General features: G+C 44.0%; 1 protein-coding gene across 2 annotated transcripts in view; it reads left to right on the forward strand.

Moving 5' to 3' along the window:
• The window catches only part of agrn (agrin), a 250471-nt gene that overhangs the window by 129656 nt on the left and 101597 nt on the right, over nt 1-19218 (forward strand). For both annotated transcript variants that reach the window (XM_023407702.2, XM_023407704.2), the window contains one exon: nt 18009-18224. In XM_023407702.2, coding sequence (XP_023263470.1) covers nt 18009-18224 — 216 coding nt within the window. The remainder of the gene's footprint in view (nt 1-18008; nt 18225-19218) is intronic.

Genomic DNA, 19218 nt, shown 5'->3' on the forward strand with positions numbered 1-19218 from the left:
CATATTAATCTATCAAATGGCTAAAAAATCATTGGTTTCAGCACAAACTACAATTACAATATTTCCAGCTCCATAAGTCAAAAGACTTTGGCTTCAACTAACAATTTTCATTATCAATTAATCCTGTGATTCTTTTCTTAATTAAATCGCTCGGTCTGTTAAATGTCAGAAAAGTGTAAAGAACTACAACTCCTGTGATGTCTTCAAATGTCAAAAAAACATACATAGCTAATTTATTATCAAAATTGTTGCGATTCCGTCTATATCAATGAACTAATCAATAATTGTCTAATTGTTACAGCTATATAAATAAGATTAAATTCAATCTGATTTAATATTTCTTGGTTTCTCACCATATTTAAACCTGTGTCATTGACCGTGACTCATGTTGCATGTTGTCACCATGTGCGTCACTGGTTATTCTACAACAAGCCTAGTTGCGGTGCGGTGAAACGTTTTTATCTTTCACGTGTCCACTGGCGTGTGATTATATTGGAAATAGATACCGTCCGTCCTTCAGCCAGGTGACACATGCTCACAGTTCAGAGCCCTTCAGCATCGGCGCCGATGCCACTGAACCCCCGACCGACTCCGGGCTGTGGCTTCAGCGAAGAGAGGTCCCCAACAGGGAGCAATAAACCGTCATGTAGTTATCACATTACCAGGGATGTGATTCAGCGTTAACCTCGTACAGTGTGGATTTAACAGCACGACTGCACATGTCAGCGCTCAGACCTTTTTAGATTTATCTCCCAGATTATATTAGATCCACTTATATTGAATTAATGCGTTTGTACAAACACACGTACTGACGCTTTCTGAAGCTTACAGGGGTTTTTCTTGTGCAACCACCGGCAGTCCTGACGTCTCGGCAAACATCTGCTCTGCTGAAATGTCCTTGAACCGGACGCTGAATCCAAAGCAAATGCAGGGCGGCGGTCTGGTGCTCAGCGTGGCCTCTGACGTCCCAGAGGAGGGGCCAACTGAAACAAGAGACATCAGTCAATATGAAGCTACACAGACCTTAACAGGCTTTTTTTTTTACCAGACCCTGGATCTTATTGCATTTCTACCTACAGCCACCACACTCACCACATACACACATAGATGTCCAGTATTGCTATGGCTTTAATGATACCATTAGATATCTCCTCCTGCACTTCATTAAGAAGCCCTACACATTCTCTGCTCTGTGAATGGAGATGTGATTTTACATAATGAAGCTTTCGGCAATGCATTTGAGATTTTCTTCATGTGTGTGTGTTTGGTTGTGCATGTTTAGACTTTTGGAAAGATGCCCGGATTGGACCTTGTGGTCGGGGTCTGAACAGACAGACAGGAGATTGGTGTCATGGAGGCTGTTTGCTGTGCCACTGATTGGAAATTCCTCCTCACCTTTTTTTTTTCTGCATCCCCCCTTGTCGCTATCCTACTATTTCACCCTCTGTCTCCTGCTCACACATCCCCGCCCCCACTTTAATAGTAAAAGAGAATTTATAACGGCTATATATGTCGTAGATACCGAAAACACCCCTCCATCTGTAGGGAAACAAATACGTCTTCTTGAATCAACCCTCCCAGTTGTCTGGAGTTACTGAATGCATATTTATATGTGTGCAGGAGGGGCGGGCTGTTTAAACACTTGTCTTATTATGGAGGAAATACGCAGCACGCTGGAAGTGGAATGTGGTGTAATTTGATAAGCGCATCCACAGGGATGCCGAGCCACATTCAGAGACAGAGGGCCGTGCAGGGAGGGAACGATATGAATGTGTACAGGGTAACAGCAGTAACAGTTGCCCAAATTGCAATGCTATCAACTATCTTATTTTGCCTGGTTGGCATTTTTAATAATTAATGCATCTTTCCTTACCCAGCCTTTGGTGTGCAGTCTTTCTTTCTGGGTTAAAGCTTTAAAATTTAGAACCAAAGGTCTCTCTTAAACTAGTTTCTGTAAATCACTGTAGTCTCTTATTGAGGATTTCTTTCTGACAAAAGTGAATCAGGTTTTTTTATCATAGACTGCAAATAAAGATGGACGTAGCCTCCGTGAGGTGCTCAGCCGTCACCATCCTGACTGCCTGACTCCGATGGGAGTCAGAGGAGGGGCATGTCAGTTTGTGGCGAGCATGCATCGCCCACCTGTCGCTCAAAGCACCACGCCCTCATTTATGCAGAACTTTCATCCTTGTTAAAATTTAAACAAGTGAGTTATTTAAACAGTTGTCATGAAGGAGGAAATTAGCTCTAGAGACCAAAACAGTTTTTTGTACCAGGCTGTAAACATGTTTATTTCTGCTGTAAAGTTGGACATTTTAACATGGGAGTCTATGGAGATTGACTCACTGTTGGAGCCAGACTCTAGTGGTCATTAGAGGAACTGCAGGTTGCCTCTTCTTCATATCCATATTATCCAAGATAAATTTATCTATTACAGCATTTTCGGTTAGATTTTGATGCCTTTAGTATTCTGTATTAAAAATGTCAATTTGAGTTTGAATACGTTTTTCTCCTGCAGCGTAACAACACATTTTCAGCTTTACACTTGCTGTTTATATAAATAGCACAAATCGGGCATCTAGCCACACCTTTAACACCTCCCCTGGGATTCTGAGCAATGAAGAACTCTTTGAAACCTCAACTCATCTGCTGCATCTCCACATTAGAGAAACGGCTCTTGTCTTGTTCCTAAATATACTACACTGAAAATGTGTAATCTAAATATAGTGAACTATTATTTCAGCACTTTTGAAACCGCCACATCTTTTTAGTGAAATACATTTCATGTGCAACAAAGTGTGACAGACAGAGAGAGACATTTGTTACGATGTTAACCATTCTTCATATCACTTTCTCATGACTAAAATATGGGGTATGATTACACAGAACCATTATCATTCCATTATAAACAAATAAAATATGGCGACCGTTCTGTCAAATTTGGGGGAACAAAAGCCTGGTTGCCAGCCTGCCAAACATTTCTCAAACTTCCTGCTGGGATTGTGTGTGTGTGTGTGTTGCTTCACACCTCATTTTACTGGCACTCATAAATAGGCGTATACTGGTTCACACGGTGTGATGATACCGCCTGGCTCCGATTGTGAGTGTTAATGCATGTGTGCAAATCTGCATACTGTAAGGGCTTGCAAGTGTGTGTGTGTGTGTGTGTGTGTGTGAGCGCGGGTGCATGGTGGAGACACAGCGGTGTGGGTCAAGACAGGCTAAGCGTTCCATAGAGAGGAAATGAAGACAAATGAACAGAGAGGAGCTAAACACTCTTCCAGCTCCATATTACTTATCCTCCACACAGACACACACACACACACACACACACACACACACACACACACCCCTCTCTTACCTCCTCCTTTTCCCTCCTTTTTCCTCTGTCCCTCCCTCTCCCTGAGAAAATATTACAAAGCCACACAGAAAGACTCCCGGTGCGGTAATGAAAAGCGCAAAAGCGTGGCACTTTTTGGGCTACTTTCACGTCACCGGCAATTAATTCCACAGCGGCGGCTGGTGGGGGCCTGTGGTGCTATAATACTAATGCTAAAGCCAGCAGTGCATGGACGCTGAATATAAATTTGAATCTACGTCAGGCACTTTTTTTTTTCTCCACTCTATCCCTCACATTTACCCATCCATTCCTATTGTGTGTGTGTTTGTGTGTGTGTGTGTGTGTGTACATTATGTGAGCTTATGGCCTCCGAGGCACCTCAGAGAAAAAGTTCAGGTTGATGGATAGGCAGCCGACACTGCACTTTGATTTTCTGAAAATAACACAATCATATGCTACATTCACCTTTCAGGGCTATTAACAGAGACAGGCTGTGAATAAAGTGTGTGCAAGGATGTGTTTATGAGCGTGTGTGTGTGTGTGTGTGTGTGTGTGTGTGTGTGTGTGTGTGTGTGTGTGTGTGTGTGTGTGTGTATGTAGAACAGTAATGGTGACAGGGTTTGAAATGAGCTGGGCTGCTCTGAATTACAGATGGCCTTCTAATAGGCTCTATTTACTTCTTTACTCTCTCTTTGGACTCTGCACAAGTAACAAGTAAACGAGGAGGAGCCCGCCGCCACCCCCCCACCCCCTTTTTATTTCCCTGATGGTTGGCTGGGAGGGACACCAGTGAAAGAGGGAGGGTGGAGAAAAAGAAAATGAAGTGATTTGTGGCTGTATCAATCGACAGGTCAGGGCTATTGATCAGAGAGAAGGGGAAAGATGGAGAGGAGGAGTTGGTGGAAAGGGAGGAGGCGAGGGGAATGATGTAGTGCATTGTCTGGCCAGGAGAGCAGCTAGAAGGGTGGTACCCCCACAAACGGCTAGGAGCCCCATGGGGTTCATTATGGATGAGTGCGAAACCAGGGCACCCACAGCTTCACCCGGCCTGGGCGCCTCCCCCCGAGGAGCCGCTTTCATCAACTCCTCATGATGGGGAGAAGCTCTGCGCTCGATATTTCCTCCAGGAGCTTTTCAGCTGAGCACATCAATATTAATCTATAAGCTTTAGGGGAAGACAATGCCCTTTACCTCCTGGACCTCAAATTCACTTCTAAATGTAGACATCAGGAAGAATCCCCTGTCTTATTTTCACTTTTCCCATATGGTAGCACTAATTCAAAACGGCGGCAAAAGGCTAGTTGGCTCCATTTCCTGCTTTAAACACAATTCAACTCGCTCTTGCCTGCAAAATTGGTAATTTCTTCTTCAACTATCCTGAATTCCCTCCAGTGACAATGGCAATGAGTCTATGGGCACCTTGTTGTGATTAGGCATAGCGATGAGGAGCATATGGAGGAGGCCATCTCCCTTTTATTCAGCGCAGACCAGCTCAGCACTTGAGAGCTGCCGCTTCCTGGCTCGCCTTCCAAGCTCTCCCCAGGTTGTCTCTGAGTCTCATCCTGCTGCCATCTGCCACCAACTTGGGCTGCCTCCAGAAATCCGGGGGAAAAAACGGAGCACCCTCTCCTCTCCATACTCAGAGCCAGCACGGAGGCCCAATTTCCTCTCCAGCTCTTTACTTTATAGGAAAGCGCCGGTGGCCTGACACCCCCCCCCCCAGCAGCAACCACTATGATTGAACTATCATTATTTGGGAATAACCAGCGGAAAGATTTGACGATTCAAAGGAGTGAGTGGAAGTGGTCACATGTTCAAACCGCCGAACGCCCAGCCTCTCAACCAGCCTCTCAACCAGCACTCAGCCAGTAATTTGAGCACATACTTTGCAGCGACAAGAAACAAAATCTTGCCGTGGTGTTTGTGTATTTCACCGCATTATATGAAACTGTGATCACAAAATAACTTAGGCACTAAAGACTGGATCATTTTTGTTAATTTGAAATGAAGAACATAATTCCCTTCTTATTACCGGTGCAGGTGTTGGGGAAATTCAGGGAAATAAAGTAATTAGACATGCAAGCAGTATTTGCCATCAGAGAGCTGCCTTGAATATCATTTTCAACCAGCATCCTTCCCCATAAACCATGAATTAGGAATCAGGCTTCACGCTCTCGTGGCTGCTGTAACGGCTCACTCACTGTGTGGAGGAGAAGTGTGGTCAGCTATAGCTTGTTATTGAAAACATATTATATAACATGGTCAGCAAGTCTTTGGGTTCCTAGATACCTCACAAAACATAACAAAAGTATAATACGTATTTACGAGTTGAAATATAAAGTTATTGATCGAACCGTGGAGAGCAAACTTTGGATGTACTTGCATCAGCTTTACTTAGTTGCTGTGAGTCTAGAGCTGTGGATGCAGTCATGGTGGGTAACACCCAGACAGCGCTGACTGAATTCATGAGGACAAAGTGTGGATCATTCACCTTTTTTTTTTCTTTTCTTTTTTTTTTTATAAACAAAGAAAACAAATAAATCACTCCTCTGCAGCTCAGTCAGACCTGTTATGAAGTGTTGGCTGAGAGGAAGGTCCCACAGTTTGTCTGAGGCAGCCTCGGATAATTATACAGCAGGAAACTGTAGCTGCAGCACTCCTCTACTGTACGAGTCTCTGCTTTGGCATTGGTTCAGTGAGAAGACAAAGACCTGGATTTTACCTCTTTTAGCTGCCGCATCGCGGGTGAAAACAACTTCTAGGCAATCTGATTCTCTAAATCTTTGAAAAAAACTTGCTAACCCTAACCTCTTGTTGGCTGATGACCTCTGGGATAAGCTGCTATCTCTCTCCTAATTGGCTTCAGCCTTGAGTTGATGCACAGAGGTGTGTGGTGTAAATGAATGATGCACCCATTGCAGTGCTAAGAGTGACGGAGGGGCACTGCTGCTCAGCCGCTCCTCCTCCTCCTCCTCCTCTTCCTCACACACACTTCTTTTTAATGTATTGTGAGAGGAAACAAAATGACGGTGAAACATTTGATGATGGTGATGAGAGATGGAGTGAAAGAGAAGTGCAGAGTGTGAACAAGAGAGTAGAAGACAGGCGTGGAGATGAGAACATGAGATGACATTAGCACTGTGGTGTGATTTGTGTGTGTGTGTGAGCGTGCGTGATTGTATGCGTCAGCATGTACGTGTCTTTGCATCCTTTTCTCTGCTCGTCTGTGTGGACATCGGCCGTTGTGAGAAAGCAAATCATCCCTCACACTCCCACACAATACCTACTTGCAATTAGCAAGCATAAAAATACCGCTGTGTGTGTGTGTGTGTGTGTGTGTGATGTTAGTGTGTGTGTGTGTGTGTGTGTGTGATGTTAGTGTGTGTGTGTGTATGAGTGTGTAATAAGAAAACCAAGTCTTTATATAAAGAGTCCATCACAGGTCTCTGGGAGGTGACGGTGAGCTCAGACAACGAGCTCGGAGACGTGAACAAAAGGCGGCTTCTCCCCACATAATAGTGGCTTAGCTGAATAATTGAATTCAGGAGAGCGCAGGCAGCCATGCCGGTTTTCTTCATGTATATTGCAGACCAGCCGTAATCTGTTCGCGAGGAGCATCTCTGGCTGCCTGCTGCTGAGTTTGTGGAGGAGATGTGAGGTGACAGAATAGGGCTCTGTCACCAGCGCCTCCATTATTGATAAGATTGGGGCGGATGGAGGCTCGGAGAGGGAACTGGAAAAACAGGAACACTGTGAAGCTAAAAAGAAAAATACCAACACACAGCTTGGTTTCATTCCCATGTGACTCATTAAGAAGGGCAAAGCACTACAACTGATGGGGTTCGGGTTTGCATTTCCTGTGAAGTCCTTTTTGAGCAAAGAGCTATTAAGACTCGGAGTAGAGTTTCTGCTAAGTGGAGCATCTTAACCAGGGTTGGAGGTTTGTCTCTTTGCGTCTCCTCTGATTAAGGAAGGCATGATTATTTCAGTTCAGAATGAGGAGCCGTTCCCCGTGAACGCTTGTGAGGTTACTGTCATCCTGATGAGTTGAAGGATTAACTCTTTGCTCCAATCGGCAGTGACAGTTATTAATGTAACTTTTTATGTCCATCCCATTGGCCTCTTTGATGTGGACTTGGATTCATAGTTCTGGTTCTTCATTGGCTCTATTGAAGTATTGTTGATCTTCCACACTTTAGTCCACGACAAGAGACTCTATCTTCCTTAAACGGGATGTAAGCGGAAACTCTAAACTTTGGGTAATTTCGAACAAATTTTTGTAATTTTGGTGAACACCAGCTTTGGCACATACAGGACGCGGCCAGACGCAACGTGAAGTGGAGGCTGAATTACATTATTAGCGGGAGGAATGCATCACGAACAGCCGGAGTCGGGGGAAGGCTTCAATAATGGCCAATCACATCAGCTCCTCTCATCCCCCTTTCAAAGCACAGCAGGAAACCTAACTGTGAAAGGCTCCATCAGCGAAGGTTTACAGCAGCGGAAAGTTATTTACTAAATGTTCAGTGTTGTAAAAATGATGTGCTCATTTGCATGTCAGATCAGACCGTTGTTGAACAGATGGCAGCCTGGCCTGCGCCGCCGACCGAGCCCGGAGAGGTGTGTTGGAATGAACCGGTGGCGGACGCCTTCACAGACAGTGGGAGGTCACAGAGACTTCAACTGTGTTTACAAGAAAGCTTAGAACCATCCCCATCTCAGTCAACACGATGCTTATAACCGGTATGATTAATGTTTACCGAGTGGATAACCTTTTGTTATTGGGACGCCCACCCTCTGGAGAGGTGCACCTGTTGCCTGCACTCTTCCTCCAACGTCTCGATTTAAGAAAAATGCAGCAGCGAGAGATTGTCCCCCTGCACCGCTGTCGTGTCCTTCCAATTATGTTCTTATATATTTAATGCACATAAATATTTACTTAGTAGTCTGCTAATGTAATGTACACTGTGGGGACACACACTAGACTATAAGCAGCAATTCTGTGGCCTAATAATCACATAAGGTTAGATGATGTGTAAAGACATGCGCCAACCTTGCTTGATTATATCATCATCAGTAGCCCCATATTAGCCTCTAAATAATAAAACAGATTAATTATTAAGTGAATTATTCAGGTTGGTAAGTTATTTCAAGTTATTGCCCCCATTGAAATGTAATGTTTGTGGTTACCTGTTGCCGTGCGACCGTGCCCTGACCGTTGTTAGGAAAATTACCCTGCCTCTGTGTTTACATTAAGAGCTGGGTTTTTAACACAAATGCAATTTCTTGCAAAAAAATAAGCACCAAAATTGCACTGCGTTGCTTAATCAGTGTAAACAGCACAGCCTCAGCTGCGCCTCTCCTCCCACCTCAGCGTAAATGCGTTCATTCAGGGCAGGAAATTACCAAACAGACAAAAACAATGGACCTGCGCCCAAGAAAAATTGCATAAAGACGCCCACGCCGGCCTTGTGCACACAAGCAGCCCAGGGTGTCTTGAAAATGCACTGCTGGATTCTTATTGAGTTTACTGTGAATATTCATTGATATTCTCAAAGGATGAGCCATAACTAACTCATGTCGCACAATACAATACAATTGCCTGATGGCGTCTACCAAACCACTAATGCTGACTCATGGGTTCTGGCCCACATTTAGCTCTTTTTAGTGAGTGTGGCTCTAACTCTTTGTCAGTTCCCCCGTGTTGATTGCCTTTATTATTTCGTTGTCATGATGTTTTTTACCTACTTTCCTCCCCGTCTTCTTCCCTGCTCTTGTCCCTGCCTGATCAAGACAAATAACCAAGTGTTTGTCTTCATATACCCTTCATGTATTTTTCTCCCATAACAAGCATGATTAGGCAGATGTTCTAAGCTGTCGAGAGCTGTCATATTTCAGGCCTGATTTATGAAGACGTAGCAGCTGCTCTGTTCTGAGACCTGAAAGATTTTATGAATAAAAGAGAAAAGATTGGAAAAGATGGGAACATTTTTTTTATTTATTTATTTTTTTTGGTATGTTGATGGTGAAGGTTAAGGTTAAGATAATTCAACACCCACATTGCGTTTGCTGTGGTCTGCATTAACAGATAAGCGGTCAGGTTTTGGTTTATTACACCGCTGAATTTAAAGTGAACCGTAACCAATCACAGTCCTTAATGGGGCCTCTATTGATCTCACACTAGGTGGAGGAGAACAACGTCTTGCTGGCTAAATGAACAAGGGTCAACAGATAATGATGATAATAATGATCAACACCCATGGTATTAGAGTTGGATAGCAGGCTGATCACGCTTCCACGCCGTGCACTACACAGCTCTGGGGTTGGTTTTGAAACGTATTTTGAAAGCTCTCTCAACAAGGTCTCCGTCTAATTGCTTTGTTCCTTCGGTGAACAAAAGGGAAAACTGCTCCAGGGTCGGAAATAACTTCTCACACCCAAGTAGGTGTGAAAAATGCATTTGCTCATGGTTGATGGTTTGAACGGCAATGAATGAATTAAAAGAAAAAAGAAAAGTAGAAGTGATGCCAATGTGTGCAAGGTTGATAGAAAACAGCAAATTATGAAAGATGGATCCTGCTTTCCCACTGTCTATAAAACTATGAATGAAATATAAAAATATATTTTCTTTTCTTTATGACCCTCTGAGCAGTGCTTCGTCGTCAGGGCAGATTGGAGGCTGCAGTGAGTTGCTAAATGATGAAACAGGCCAGAGCTAGCTGGTTAGCATGCTAACTTCAGAGGAAGAAAACATGTAATAGAGACAAGAGTTAACATTAGCGTTGCTTTCCACCTCTGGAGACAGCTGTTGTTGAGTGCAGGAATGAAGTTTGATGCTGAACTCAATCAGTAAACAGCTGTTAATGCTAACGTTAGCTATGTAGCATTAGCAAAACTTACAAATAGCTCCTTTAAGCTTAGGGTACATTCATGGTAATTCTTTAAAACTATAAAATGGGACATGAACCGCTTTTCTCTCGCTTAAAGTCTGAAGTTTTGTTGACCCGTCCGTCCACCCCGATGTCCCATCTACTGCTACAGTAACTTAACGCAACTCGAGCAAACGCACGGCCGATGCTGTCGTCCTCCTTGGAAGCAGAGCAGAGGCTCTCACCACACTGTAACAACTTCAACTGTTTCACCTCACTTCCTGTCTGCAGGTGTAAAACTATTGGCATATGAAATGAAACTGAACCTGCCCAAACAAAAAAAAAAAAAAACCCTGAAAAAAAAAGTTTGGATACATATGTGTGTGTTCACTGTAGCTTTTGTCTGGTTTTGCTTATTTATGCTTAATGCCAGTGGGACTTCATTAAAGTTAAAAAAGTAACCATAGTGAAGGGAAGCTAGAAATAGCAACGACAAAACCTCAGAGGAGCAGCAGCGGTAGTAGCTGAGGTGACTGAGCAGTAAAATCAGCCGGGAGAATATCAGGATCTACAAGGTGTTTGATTAGTTATAAACTCATGTATCTCCTCTAACAAGCTGAGGTATATTTGAAAATATGACCTATTGTTTTTGATGCAGGGTTGAAAATAAGGGCAGTTAACACAACTAACTATATTGTTTTTGAAGCCGGTTGAGGACAGACACAGTGGGTGCACAAAGCTTTCTCTTTTTTCCTCGTGTTCATAAGAAACTAAAAGAAATTGTTTCTGCATCAATTAAGCCGCAGCCTTGAGACTACTTGCAGCCGGTGAGAGTTTCTTTGACTTACTGTATTGAAAGAGGCATGTGTGTAGAAACTGTGAGGGATTTAAATCATGGGCATTTTCTCCTCTGCCTCTCATATTCCTCTTTAACCTTTCCTCACCTCTTCTTCTTTCTGTCGTACAGCATTTCTTCCAATAAAAGCCTGTCCTGCTTTTCCCTTCTCCCCCTTTTCCTCCAACTTTATCTCTTATTCTCTGGAAACCCGTGCGGGTCTGGCCCGCCGTCCAAGCTGCCGTTTGGTAAATAAGGTCATCCTGCGTGTTAGCCAGGTCAGGACCCAGGCGCTCAGCTCTGCGAGTGTGTGTGTGTTTTGCATTCAGGAATGAGAAAGAGAGGGAAATTGATTGCCCCCTTTATGTGAGGGAATGAGAAAATACTGTACCAGTCTATACACACACACACACACACACACACACATACACACACACACACACACACAAAGGCATACTCACATTCTCAAAACCCTCCATCTTCAAGCAGAGAACTGCAGCTAAAGGCGCAGGGAAAATAAACGAATAGCTCTTTACAGTTTGTTTTTCGTCAATTTGTACATTCTGCTGTTGCCCTGATAAGAACAAGCGCAGTTTGAAAAAGCAGGACAACAGAAAAGTTGTTTTCTTCTGAAAATCCTTTGAAAGAGTCTCCATTCTTTCCCTCCTACACCCTTTTTCTTTTCATTTAAGTGGTTTAAAGAAGTGATTTTCTTATATTGAGCCGGTAAGGTGGGGTGTTCCTTTGTGACCAGATGTTTTCTTTATTCCACACTGGGTCTTGTAAGATTGCAGCGTGATCAATAATCGACTGCATTGGTCCCCTGAGGATCACTAACCAGAGATCGATGGAAGCCTTGTAGTGTTGCTTTCTCCCCTCAGATATTTTACCAGGTGTAACTGCCGGACACCGTGGTGTTTTTGTCTTAATTTATTTTCTTGCAATGACATAGTACATCACTTCTGGACTCTGGACTCTTTTCTGTAAATAATTATATCGACGCACGAGGAAGACAACTTCTCTGCAAATGTTAATCAATGCTGTACCGAGCTATCGCCGTTCTCCACGCCTGCACAGCACACCTATGGGCTCGGTGCCGCACATGGACATAGTGAGAGAATTTGATTTTCAAAATTAGATTCTCACCCCAAAGCATCGAGCGGAGGGAAGACGATGGAGAGAACTGCGCACTCACTTGCAAATGAAAACGGAAAAAGTACCGCGAGGAGTTTGATACACGGGCATGAAGAAGCTGCACTTGTGTGTGTGTGTGTGTGTGTGTGTGTGTGTGTGTGTGTGTGTGCGCGCACATATATAAACCACCTGAGTGCATGAACGGAAACTTTATACTCCCAACCTGATGAGGCAAGCTGCTCTGCACCTAGTGCATCACTGGCTGTTGCCATAGCAACCTGTCCCCTTACCGCTAAGGTCCTCTGGCACAGCTACACTGATAGAGACGCTAAAGCCCTCTTACAGAGAGAGATGGAGAGAGAGAGATGGAGAGAGAGAGAAAGACGTAGAGAGGAGAGGACTGTTAAGAAGCGGCCGACGAGCACATCTGTATTACTTAGCTTGAGCTGAAAAGAAAGGCTCCTTTTATTAGGAAGGTAGTGGAAGATGTCCCCCAGGAGTGCTAGAGCGTAATGAATTTAGCCTCATTCAACATTAATGCGATGTCGCTTCAATGCCACTGAGCAGTATCTCCCTCCATCAACTTCCGTTTCCTGATTTCCTGACAGTCAATAGGTCATTAGTCAGAGCCGGAGCCTCCGTTCGCAGATTTAATCTGATCACGGCACGACTGGCTCCATCTAAACGGGTTATTCAACAAGCTTGCCATTTGTGCATCACTGCCCCGGCTACCCCCAGTAATTCAGACGCTATTCTTGTCACCCATGTAAAGTTCAGGACTGTTAATTATTCATGCACACCTTCCCTTTGCTTCCTTCCCTTCCCTCTCTCCGTCCTCTCTCCTTTCCAGCTGGAGCAAACTGGACTGCTGTAAAATAATTGAAAAACCTGACAGGTATCTCCCCCAACTGCAGAAAAAACAGTGTTCCTCCCCTAAAGTAGCCATTTTAAGTTTGTCAGGGCGATTCTGTCAAGCCTTATTGGGTCTGAACGCGTTCATGCTTGCCACGACAGTCCATTTCTCCCCTTTTCACTTTGTTTGAGGTAAATGCAACAAGGCAGCAAAACAATGAAACTGACAGAGCATCTCACCACAAACAGACTGGGGATGTTTTCTTCACAGAGTAGAAACAATCTCAAAGTAATAGGAGCTACTGCTTTTGGGGTATATTTATTGAATCTGTCTGTATGAATCTATGTTGTAAAGCAAGAAACTGGCACAAACTATTGCACAGATAATGAGTAATATGATGAAATATCTTTCATCTGCTATCAAAAACTATTTTAAAATGAGGATTTAATTTGAAAGCATCGGGTTCCACTGTCCTAACTATGTTCTGCATGGTCTGCATTGTTGTGAAAAGGGCAAAAAAATATATTCTTTTGCGCAGTGACATGTGCTTTGATCCACCAAAAGAAATGAACTGAAATGTGTATCATCTTCAACCACCACTGAATCCTGAAGCATCAGAACTGGCAAAAGAACGTGTGGAAAATAACCACCAGAGAACTGTGCCAGACTTTCTTTCAACTCGTAAACCGTGACATTTTTTCTCCACCATGCCTTTAATCACAACAGCGCTATCTGTTGCCTTTCATAACCCACTGACGCATTGAGAGCCTTAGATCCTTAAGGCTCCAACACCATGTCATATTTAATGGATGAGCTGTCTAAACATGGGATGAACTGTTACCTGGACAAGACGCTTGCCTTGACAAGCACAAACTGGACATGCTGTCTTTTCTCCCCAATGGGATTTTCTTCTTCAGTCTCCAATAGAAGAAAAAAAAAAAAGAAAACAGCAAGGATGTGAAGCTTTTAATGCTGCAGGGCTAGAGGGAGATTACCTTACACACTTAAATGGACTGACAAGCATGCACACACACACACACACACACACACACACACACACACACATACACTCATGGCACTCAGAGAGACAATTGCACAAAGAACTGCAAAGTTTACATTCACATTTATACTGGACTGTTACATAAACTTAAGTGGTGCTTGTGCAGTTTTCAGAAGCACATACCTTTGCATGCATGAAGTTCCTGCAGAGATATGTCCAAGACGTCTGAAAGATGAGAGGAGTGTGAAGATGATGTATTACACTTAACATTTTGTCTTGCTGTATTTTCTACAGTTTGACAATATCAAGAAAACCAAACACCAAAACGAATTTATAATATTAACTTTCATCCCTTTGGAGATATTGTACAGCAGCTGTCAGTATTGTGTACACCACAAGAACACTGCAGTGAAGTGCAGCCAAAAACTATATTAAAAAGGCATTTATTATTTTCTTATAATGTCCAGTGTCTTTATCTCAGCTCAGATGGAAGTCTTTCTGTTGCTTGTACATAGCAGCAGACACAGGCTTCGTTACCTAAGCGTTTAAAACCCATCCTGCTCTTAAGACTCAAGTAAGAGGAAAGAAACTCCAAAGGTCATGGCTATTAGTCCCAGTGGAACAGCACGGTTGCCGTTGTTACAAGCACATGTAGTGCTGGACGAAGGTGAAGCTTTTATTTTGATATGTTATGTCGCCGTACCGCTTATCCTCTGGACGTCAGTCTACCACTGGGCTGACACATCAAGAGATCAAGCAGCAACCTCCGAGGCTGGAGAATGAAGCCAACATGGAAGTAACAAAAAGGTTTTAAATGTTTTGCGTAGACCCCCGATTTGTTCTATTTATATAAACAGCCACTGTGAAGCTGCAAGTTTGATGTTTTGCTGCAGAAGTAAAAAGCATTTATTCAAACTTAAGGCCTCAAATTCTAACTGCAAATCCTCTTTGCCCATTTTTGGATTAGCTGGGCGTTAGGGGCGGAGTCAGACACTGCCACAGCTTCAAAACCGCTCTTCAGAAACCTTTGGGTGACGTTCATCTTTATTTACAGTCTGTGATAGAGACAAACAACCATTCATACTCACATTCACACCCACGGGGAAATTTAGAGTTGCCATTTAACCTGCATGTCTTTGGATTGTGGGAGGAAACCGGAGTGCCAGGAAGAAACCCACGTAGGCAAGAGGAAACATATAAACACCACACAGAAAGGTTTGTGTGCAGGCGACAGTGCTAACCGGGCGACCTCTGCTCTGAAATGTATTAGGGTCATGGATAAAGTTATCTGATGGTGATGTGTCCAACAGTGAGACACACAACACTGCAGGTGTGTGTGTGTGTGTGTATGTGTGTGTGTGTGAGAGAAAAGCTTTACATTGTAAAGTAATCTGTCTCCAGGACACGTCCACAGGATCCTCACTGTTCTTATTATCGTGTCTGCATTCCCAGAGATCACCTGTCAATCAAACTGGGTCAGGTACATCACTGTTGGAATTTATTGTTGACAAAGTTTTTTGTTGGCGGTGCACTGTTGTTTTCAGCCCCGCTAGATAAGGTATTGCCGTTCATATTAACTACCACGGGCTTCTTTCCTTTTCTGAAGAAAGCTAAAGTGTCAGACGTGGTTTTTAGTTTTTTCTCAGGCAGCAGGAGGACGTTTCCCAGGAAAGAACTCCTGCCTCATACAGTATGCAGTTTGTAGACTCGGTCCACTTGATACCTTCACTTTAACAGAGCCCTAAGCTCTGGTGTCAGACTTTTGTCAGTCCGCTAAGCTCGAGGCGAGAGTGACATTTTCTTATAGGAAAACATCGCTGAAGAGATGTGGTTACAAACCACCGCGGGCAGTCAGGGTTTTTTTTTCTCTGCAGTTGATTTGTCAGTTTTTAAATCAGGTTTTTTTTTTTTTTAAACAATATTATTTGTTTGACTTCACAGGAATATACTGGTGCTGCCTGCACTGCACAGAAAAAAACAGCTGATGTTTTTAAACCACGCAGAGATCACTGGTCAACTGCAGCCTCAGTCTGTTATGTTATTTTTTTCCCAGCTATACTATCAGACACCCCTCCCTCTCTCTTGTGCACATCTGACACAGTTCGATTGAATTTCACCTCTTGTCACTCCACTCTCATGGTTTCACCTTTGAGCCGCACGCTGACACTCATATAGACACACACACACACACACACACACACACACATGCGCGGCACATGGTGTGAAGTGATGGCAGAGCAGTGGGCCAGTTATGACAAGGCCTTCATGCTAGCACCTGGCCGCGCTCGTGTGTGAGCCTGTGAGACACCTAATGCCTACACCTCACAGACGCACACACGCTGTCAGGAATACAGATGCATTTATGGATAGTTGCGCGGGCACACACACACACACACAAACACACACTCGCTCCTTTTTCCCCGTGGTACAAAAGAGAGTGAGCTCAGGTAACTGTCAGGCGCTCTCCCACAGGGAACAGTGGGCAAGTCAAAAACAGCCTCCTCGCCTGTCAGTCCACACACACACACACACACACACACACACAGTGCGCCTTGGTGTGAGGAGAGAGACAGAATGAGATGCCTTGGGCAGATGCTGGACCAGTTGTCTATGCTGCACACAAAGAGTTTCTGTGTGTGTGTGTGTGTGTGTGTGTGTGTGTGTGTGTGTGTGTGTATATCAGACTGTCTGTCGGTCTGTCTAGTCCCACAAAAGCCACCTGCCAGCGAGTGGACATGCTGCCTTGCGTTAAGTCCTGGCCTGGGTGCCAGCGATAAGAAATAGTTGTGTGTGAGTGAGTGTGAGTGTGTGTGTGAGTGTGTGTGTGTGAGTGTGTGACATGTATATCCTCCGAAGTGACACTAGTCGCTCGCCTCTCCAACCAAGATGGCTTTTTTAGAGTGGACTTTTATTTTTATGTGCTTTCATCCATTGATTTCCAATCAGGTTGGCTACCTGTGTGAGCCCCCACCCTCCACTCACCCTCCACTCACCCTCCACTCAGCCCCACCCCCTCAGACATGAGGCAAGGACGTCACAGCAGCTGGCTGCCCAACAGCCCTAAAAGTGGCCACAGAACTACAGCAGGTGTAGCTGCCACAATGCAGGTCAATTACTTTTTAAGATAATGTTGTGTATACACGCACACACACACGCACACGCACACACACACGCACACACACCTTGTTTGCTTTGCGCATTCAGCAGCATCTGACAGAGTTTATAGTTTGCTGTTTCACACTTGATCAAAGCTGAGGACTCAGAGGGAAGTTGAGGATCAAAGTCTTCAGAGTTGTGTTTGCTCGACTCATACCGCCTTAAAGTGTGTGGCTAACCTTGGTTTGTCTTTGTGCTGCTGTCCCTCCATGTTTTCCTGGACAGTGGTGGATCATTGATGCTTCAAAGACTCGTCAAAGGGTCAAAATGAACCGTCCACAAGACTGCGTGTATCATCCGGCCGCCTGTAGATTGATTTTAATATTGTTGCTGACTTTTTAAAATTTCTAACACTGGAGCTTTTCCAAAATTCTGCAAACGGCTGAGCACACCCAGCCACACACTGTGCCGGCTCTGCATGGGTGGACAGATTCTTCCTGGATGAATTGAGAGCATCTGTGTGCTTTACGCCATGATCGCATTGAATCCCTGATGCATTTGTGTTGCTGAACTGAGTAGAGTTCTGCACAAAGACCCCAACGGCCGACGCATATTGAGATTAATTTGTTCAGACGTGCCTGTCTGGTGTTTAAACATAAACTTTCTTTGCGTATACTCATGTCAAACTTCTCTGAAGGAAAAGGGAGGGGAAAAAAAACAACTTACTTTGAGTTTGTGCATGCATAATCAGTTCAACCAGGATTACACTCATTAATGTGTTTGTGTTGTTCTGGACTTGAAACTGCTACAAAAAACAACAGGCGGATCAGATGTGATGTATAGCAATCCTAATATCTCCTCTTTCTCTTCCTGTCTTGCAGGCTGTAGAGGAATGCTGTGCGGCTTTGGCGCCGTTTGTGAGCGTGACCCAACGGATCCGGCCAAGGCTGAGTGCGTTTGCAAGAGGGTGGAATGTCCGTCCTTGGTGGCGCCTGTTTGCGGCTCAGATTCCTCCACCTACTCCAACGAGTGCGAGCTGGAGAAAGCCCAGTGCAACACACAGAGACGCATCAAGGTGCTGCGCAAGGGACCCTGCTGTAAGTACCATCACCTACCACCCACCCCTCCACCCAACCAGCCCCTCTTAGAGACACTGACTGAAAATACCCGTTCCACCAGCTCAGCCCGATCTCATTTTCAGTCTGACAGTTGTTCATTTTTAAACAAATGGAAAATGATAATTGAGTTAATTCCACATGCTTTCAGTACAAAGTAACTCATTTTCAGAAATCCCCTGACACCAGTGAAGTGGTCCGCCTTTCCTGCCTCGTTTTGATTCAAGATTTTTAAGAGCGAGACTTAATTACTTATAAAATTGGAAAGAAAATTAAGTCTGTTTAAAGTTTGACATTTGAATACTTCATATGCTCGTAGATAAAAAAAAAAAGAAAATAAATTTTGCATATTCACGTTTGAAGACAGCTGAGATTCAACTGTTGATCTGCTGTACAGTGTTGTACAGAGATCACAACACCCCAAGAACTTCTGAAACAGGCCGAGATCATTCTTTGAAGACGTTTAACATGAGCAGAATTTTTTATTCTAGCACGTTTGACGTGTTACCATTAGCGCTGTGTATATCGGGTTTGTACATTTTGAGAGAAGAAATTGGTGCTTTTGATCCAGAGAAGAGCAATCCCACTGAACCACTGAATCTACAGTATTTCAGAAAGCAATCTGACCTGAGACTGACACCCTCCTTTAAACCCGCGATGAGAGTTGAATGTGAAAGCTGTAAAGTATGGGTGAATTGACTGGTTAAAACGAGGCGCACTGTTGCTGAGAGGTTTTTCAATGAACACAAACAGGACTTGGGATGTTTTGATGTTCGGGACAGAACACTATAGCAGCCAGAAACAAAGCTGCAAGTCTCTGAGTGATGCTAAATTGCTTGTTATTGTCAAGTAAATGGATTTCTATTACACCCTGTCCTAATACAACAGGCTTTGCCTCCCTATCTTTATCCCCCAATAATAAAACACGTCCCCATTATGTCGCATCTATTGTCTTTCCAATATGGCCACGCTCCCA

This window comes from Seriola lalandi, unplaced genomic scaffold, assembly GCF_002814215.2.
Source record: "Seriola lalandi dorsalis isolate HSWRI2012SDOR001 ecotype SW California unplaced genomic scaffold, Sedor1 jcf7180002054345, whole genome shotgun sequence".
NCBI lineage: Eukaryota > Metazoa > Chordata > Actinopteri > Carangiformes > Carangidae > Seriola > Seriola lalandi.